Genomic DNA, 7,069 nt, shown 5'->3' on the forward strand with positions numbered 1-7,069 from the left:
TTTAACAAATAGGTCTGGTGTAACTTGATATCAGTATGTACAAAAACGCAAATAGATCCATATCTATCACTCAAAGACCTCAACATAAATTCAGTTACATTGAACCAGAGAGAAAAAAAATTGGGAAGTGGTCTTGAACACATTGGCACAAGAGACAGCTTTCTGAATAGAACATCAGAACCATAGACAGAGGATGGACAATAATAAATGGGACTTCCTGAAACTCTCAATAACACAAGGCAGCAGCATACAGGATGGGAAAAGTTCTTCACCAACTCCACATCTGAAAGAGGGCTGATCTCCCAAATATATCAACTCAAGAAGCTAGACATCAAAATATCAAATAATTCTTAGGATCTTTGATTTAGTAACAATAGACTATTAAACCTTTATTAAACTACAATGTTGCCTACAATGCCAGAAATAGTACTCTCAGTAATACAGGATGAATTGAAGGTAATTGGTAAAGTAGATATTCTTATTTTTTTAGAGACTTGCCTACTGCTTTTATCTATCTATCTATCTATCTATCTATCTATCTATCTATCTATCTATCTATCTATCATTTATTTATTTTTTCCATTAAAAAATTTCCACTTCCTCCCCTCCTCCCATTCCCCTCCTTCTCCCCCACTCAGCCTCCTTCCTCCCCTCCAGTCTTAAGAGAGGGCAGGGAACCCTGCCCTGTGGGAGGTTCAAGGCCTTCCCCCCTCCATCTAGGCTTAGGAAGGTATGCATCCAAACAGACTAGGGTCCCAAAAAGCCAGTACATGCAGTAGAAACAAGTCCCAGTGTCATTATCAATGACTTTTCAGTCAGTCCTCATTGTCAGCCACATTCAGAGAGTCCAGTTTGATCACATACTCATTCAGTCCTAGTACAGCTGGATTTGTTGACCTCTCATTAGATCCGGCACACTCTCTCAGTGGGTAGACCAACCACTCATGGTCCTGACTTCATTGTCCAACTTCTCCCTCCTTCTGCTCTTCAACTGGACCTTTGAGCTCATTCAGTGCTCTGATGTGCGTCAGTTAATCTAATCCAACCTATTTATTTTGTCAAATTATTCTTTATAATTCAGTGTGATTCTGTTATGTCTTTGAATTTCTTTGGCCTTCATTTTTATCATTTATAAAGCGTGATTTCCACTTTGACTTTGCATTCATACTTAACATTTACATTATAAAAATAACAAAACCCTGATCTCAACTTTATTTTCTCTTAATGACCTTGAAGAATAGTCTATACAGCCAGTTCATGAAAAAGCAATTTCTTACATCCTTGACAATGACCTCTTTCCTTTTACATTAAAACATTTCCTTAACATTACTTATTTTATAGAATAAAATATCAAATAATTCAATTTAACAATGTGGTACTATTCTAAGCAGAGAATTCTCAACAGAAGAATATCAATTGTTCAAAATACACTCAAAGACTTGTCCAACATCCATAGGCATCAGGAAAATGCAAATCAAAATGACTCAGAAATACCATCTTAAACCTGTCAGAATGGCTAAGATCAAAAACACTGATTACAGCTTATGCTGGAGAGGATGTGATGTAAGAGAAATGTTCCTCCACTGCTAATGGGAGGGTAAACTTGTACAGTCACTTTGGAAATTGATATGGCAGTTTCTCAGAAAATTGTGATTCAACCTGCCTCAAGACCCAGTCTTTGGCATACACCCAAAGGATGCTCAACCACAAGGACACTTGATCATCTAGGTTCATAACAGTGTTACTTGTAACAGCCAGAACTTGAAAACAAAGTGGATGTCTCTCAATAGAAAAAAACGGACAAAGAAAATGAATGTGATACATTTATACAATGAAATAATACTTAGCTGTAAACAGCAGTTTGATCACACTGTCATCTGTTAACAAGATTTTGCTTAGTTGTTCTGATTTGATTTAATGTTGTGGGTGGCTTGAAAGAGAGAGTGGTTAGGAGTTGTTGCTAAAAAAACACTTTATGTTCAATTTTAAGCAACTGAGAGGTGTAGAGGGAAGGCTTTTATATCAGTCCTATGTGAAACCTAGTTTGAATTCAATTTATTGTATCTATCTGTGAGTGTATATATACATATACATCATATACCCAAAAATACACACACACACACACACACACGTATACGTGTGTGTGTGTGTGTGTGTGTGTGTGTGTGTGTGTGTATGTGTGAGTGTGTGCATTTTGGGGTATGTTAAAAAAATCTTATGATTTTAGGTAGAAGTTGTAGTTATGCAAAATGTTAACAGATACCATGGATAAACTTTTATAAATCCACAACACACGCAAAAAATATGTAAGAAAAACTAGTTTGAAATCTAAGCATTTGTATATAGGCAGGTGGGCTTTGTAAGTGGTCTTGTATAGTCTATAATAAGATAAATCATTTTGGTAGTTCTGTTTCTTGTTGCACTTGTTGGATACTCAGGTTTTCTTGTTAGTAAACAATCTCTCTCATGTAATTATCTCTAATGGAGGCAATTTCTGTGATCCCAACTCTCATGTGAGCCTCTTGGTCACTACAGTCCAGTGACGTCAATTCATAATTAGTTTCTAATCATTGCAAAGACTTTTTTATATATCTCAGTGTTGATGACTGAAATTAAATTATTGGTGAAAATTAAAGTTGGGAAAGGCATGGATTTCCTGCCTTTGTCAGCTATTTTTGTTCAGCTCCTGCAGAATTGTGCTGCTCTTATTAGGTGCTTCTAAAAAAAACTGCTGTTTTCTGGACCTATAGGATGAGATAAGTCAGGATACACATTCTTATGACATGTAAGTAAATATATATATACACTTTCATATGCAATGCAGAGCAAGAAATGTTAATCTTGGTGACATGTCATAGGTGTTAATTTCTGAAGGATTCTGAAAGATATTTATGGTCATTTAATTCATCATATGAATAGAGACAACATTTATCTAGAGTTAGGCTAGGTCTTTGCAAATTTTGTAATATAACATTTATTTTTAAACTTCTTTTTACTGTCTTTACCCCTATTTAAGGTTCTTCGATATCCAAGGGCTCCCCAAGCTCCTTACAAACCCCACATTTGAGAAGATCTGATCTGTTAGAAAGCAGTCATTTGTGACTACAATCATTCAATTTATTTCTTTGTTTTCTTCCCCCATAACTAAATATTATCTATATTGCTGTATAGCAACTAAACTGTTAATGACTACAGAAGATTACAGGATAACTACATATTTTCCACTTAATGTCACACTAAGTGTTTTTATATATATGCAAAGGCAATGTATCAATATGTGTACAGTACCAGCAATGTGATATACCTATCTATCTCTACTTGGAGAATAAAAGAAAAGAAATGTTGAAAAGTTGGTGAAAGGTATATTCATGAAACAAGTGTTTTGTGACTCTTTTAAAATGAATAGTTTTCCTCACTCCATCTATTATTTTCTTTATCTTAGTAATAGTATTGTAGAAAGACTTAAACATTAAAATCTCAAAAACCAGGGAACTGAAGATCACTCTGTCCATTTAATATTGAGATCTGAATTCAGCCTTAAATATTGTAAGAACTAAAATCAGTATATGTTAACATATCTAATTGGAAGCACTTTTTAGTCTGAATTATACCAGGCCATGTGAAATTATTAGATAATGATTATTAGATTAAATTAAATTAGAATAAATCTAAGACAACATACTGTAACTTAATAGTAATTATAAATTCTTTGAAATCATTGACTCCTCCCCTAAATAATAAATTGACAGGCAAATTTATTAAAATTTTAGGATAATCTGATAACAATTTAACATGTAAGGATGATGAGCTGTAAGAGGTTAAAGGACCCAGGCAGTGATTTGTAGGTGTCCAGTAATACAGTTATGATTCTGGCATATCATTTCTCGGTCTAATTGATAATCAACTTATTTCAAATAAAATGCTTTAGCAATTCTCATCTAATATGCAATGTGCCAGACAAAGAGGTAATTGATTAATTGAAGTTTTAACTTCTTTAAACTATCAAGGGATAAATAATATGGACCTGTTATCCTTACAGAAACAGGTACAGATGTGCAGCAGTAGACCTGGAAAGAAACAGTGCTTTTGGGTTTATGAACTGGGAAATTAGAGAGGGCTTTTGTGGGAAATGCAGTTCCAGTTCTTATTCCTTATGATTTTATTTCAGATGCTAAGAAACTTGGTTCTTGAATTTCCCAAAGTTTCTCAATAGTCCCAGAAGTCACAGACAGTGGAAGAAATCAACTTTACAGGAGAATCAGTGAAGTTATTGGAGGCAGGTTTGTACTTAGATCCACTTGCATGATTGGTTGTATGCTCTAATTTAAATTCTTTGCTCACAAATGTCTCTGTCACAGTGCCCTAGCAAGTTCCTGGTTCTTTCACACTTACTCTCCCTCTTGGGGTATACATCAAAACCTCAGAAAAATGTTTCTACTTGTGTTATTTTCTTTCCTACTTGTAAAGGTGTTTTTGTGACTGGAGTCTAAGAGTTGGGAATTCTGAAAAATAAAACAAAGTTTTTTTTTTTAAATAAAAGTTTCAGAAAAAGGGATATCTTCTCAAAAATCATATGTTATATATTTTTATGTAGTATACTCTGCTTTAAAGTTCTACTTCTTAAACATTTCTGAATATCTTGGTGTGCTTACTTTGATGATACAAATGATAAAAGACAAATTAATACCTTGCTGGGTTCTGACAAGTTGGAGACATGAAATACAAAAGTTATTCTCTGGGTTTGTTTTTGGAAGTGAATTAGGATTTCAAGGTTCTATAATTAGACCTATGCAATATTTTATGGCAGTAGTCATGCAATTTTGGATAACTACATGGATTAAAAACATAAAAATTACAATCTTTGAAATATGAACTATAATTGAAAAAGAACGCCAAACTTATTTATTTAATTGATTTCTCCTCTGTTACTACACAGACACCTGAAGATAAATCTCTTCCAAAGTCAATGAATGAGACAAATTACTCTCGGGTGACAGAGTTTGTGCTGTTGGGCCTGTCAAGTTCAAAGGAGCTCCAGCCTTTCCTCTTTCTCATATTTTCACTGCTGTACTTAGCAATTCTGCTGGGAAACTTCCTCATTATCCTCACAGTGACTTCAGATTCCCGACTTCATACCCCCATGTACTTTCTGCTTGCAAACTTATCTTTTATAGACATATGTGTGGCCTCTTTTGCTACACCCAAAATGCTTGCTGACTTTCTGGCCGAACAGAAAACTATCTCATTTGAAGCCTGTTTAGCTCAGATTTTTTTTGTTCATCTGTTTACTGGTGGTGAGATGGTACTTCTTGTATCCATGGCCTATGATCGCTATGTTGCAATATGTAAGCCTCTCCACTACATGACAATCATGAGTCGCAGAGTGTGTATTATTCTGGTCCTCAGAAACCTCTCCTGGTGTGTGGGTTTCATCCACACAACTAGCCAGCTGGCATTCACTGTTAACTTGCCATTTTGTGGTCCTAACCAGGTGGACAGTTTTTTCTGTGATCTCCCTCTGGTGACCAAGCTAGCTTGCATAGACACTTACATTGTCAGCTTACTAATAGTTGCAGATAGTGGCTTCCTCTCCATGAGCTCATTTCTCCTCTTGGTCATCTCCTACACTGTGATTCTCATTACAGTTAGGAAACGCTCCTCTGCTAGTATGGCCAAGGCCCGCTCCACCCTAACTGCTCATATCACCGTTGTCATACTCTTCTTTGGGCCATGCATCTTCATCTATGTGTGGCCCTTTAGCAGCTATTCAGTTGACAAAGTCCTTGCCGTGTTCTACACCATCTTTACACCTATATTAAACCCAGTTATCTACACTTTGAGAAACAAAGAAGTTAAAGCAGCTATGTCAAAGCTAAGGAGTCGCTATCTAAAACCTGGACAGATTTCTGCCCTCATTAGAAATGTTCTTTTTCTAGAAACAAAGTAAAATTACAGGACTGGCAGCATTCTTTTTGTTTGTGTACATTTCCAAAATGAAATTGATGGTATTTGTAAAGGTAGTCATTTATCATGTGGAGACATTTCAAGGCTTACTATATGAATTATAGGGAGAACACATTTCATGAAATTTTTTGTTTTTATTTATTTATTTTTTTAGAGACAGGGTTTTCATGTTCTGGAGCTTTGGAGTCAGTCCTGGCACTAGCTCTTGTAGACCAGGCTGGTCTCAATCTCATGGAGATCCCCCTGTCTCTGCCTCCCGAGAGCTGGAAATAAATGAGTATACCACCACCGCCTGGCTCATTTCATGAAATTTAATATTCTTTCCATTACTTTTGTTCTTTACTGTTGTTTTATCTTCTTGCTTTAAAAGCTGTAATTGTTTTAAAGTAAAAGGCTGACTTTAATGTGAATGCAGTTATGACATTTATTGAACTGTAAATATACTTTTCTGTGTGTGGTTGGAAAATATAGTTTATATTCAAACTGTCAACCAAATATATTGTTTGCAAAGAAAGAAATGCATTTCATAAAATAAGTTTTTAAACAAAATAAGAGTGATCAATACTTGCTGCTTTTTCTAGTTCTGTGTTTGTTTTGTTTCTGCCATAATACAGCATTCTGTGAATACCAAGTACTGACTCGAATTTAATGTGTAGTTATGTATTTTGCTCTCATTGGGTCCCAGCACAGAGTTACCTTTCAGTACAAGGTCTTATATCACTTGGGTTTTATGTGCAAAGTAATCTAATTATATAGAAATTAATTACATGTAAGGACATGAACAGATTCTTTGGACAAGCCAAAGAGACTGTGAGCAGCATCAATTCCTGGATCAGAATCTTGTAATTTGCAAGCAAAGCCTTAATATTGCTTGAAAAATAAATCCTCAGATGTTACTGAAGCTTTATAAGAGCCAATAGTTCTTTCTATAGGTTATCTAATGGCCATGTTACTTAAACTGCCCATTATTTATCAATTTACTGTTTCCAGCGATAAATCCAAGAACTCATCATATGTGTTATTTCTACATCTAGTTTGGCTCAGGCAGGTTCAAAGGCACCATCAAGTTGTATGAATAATTATTTCTGAATTCACATATTATAGA

The 7,069-nt window shown here is 35.1% G+C and overlaps 1 protein-coding gene across 1 annotated transcript; it reads left to right on the top strand.

Annotated features, from left to right (window-relative positions):
- The first annotated feature begins 4,954 nt into the window (after positions 1-4,954).
- LOC148120085 (olfactory receptor 4K15) lies at positions 4,955-5,947 on the top strand. Its single transcript, XM_087895862.1, has one exon. It carries the CDS (start codon positions 4,967-4,969, stop codon positions 5,945-5,947), a length of 981 nt encoding a protein of 326 aa, XP_087751988.1. The 5' UTR covers positions 4,955-4,966.
- The last annotated feature ends 1,122 nt before the right edge of the window (positions 5,948-7,069 follow it).

The sequence above is a fragment of the Myodes glareolus genome, chromosome 12 (genome assembly GCF_982192425.1).
Source record: "Myodes glareolus chromosome 12, mMyoGla1.1, whole genome shotgun sequence".
Taxonomy (NCBI): domain Eukaryota; kingdom Metazoa; phylum Chordata; class Mammalia; order Rodentia; family Cricetidae; genus Myodes; species Myodes glareolus.

What these genes read in the sequence shown, in the direction of transcription:
- LOC148120085 (XM_087895862.1), top strand. Translation starts at nt 4,967, where the DNA reads ATGAATGAGACAAATTACTCTCGGGTGACAGAGTTTGTGCTGTTGGGC.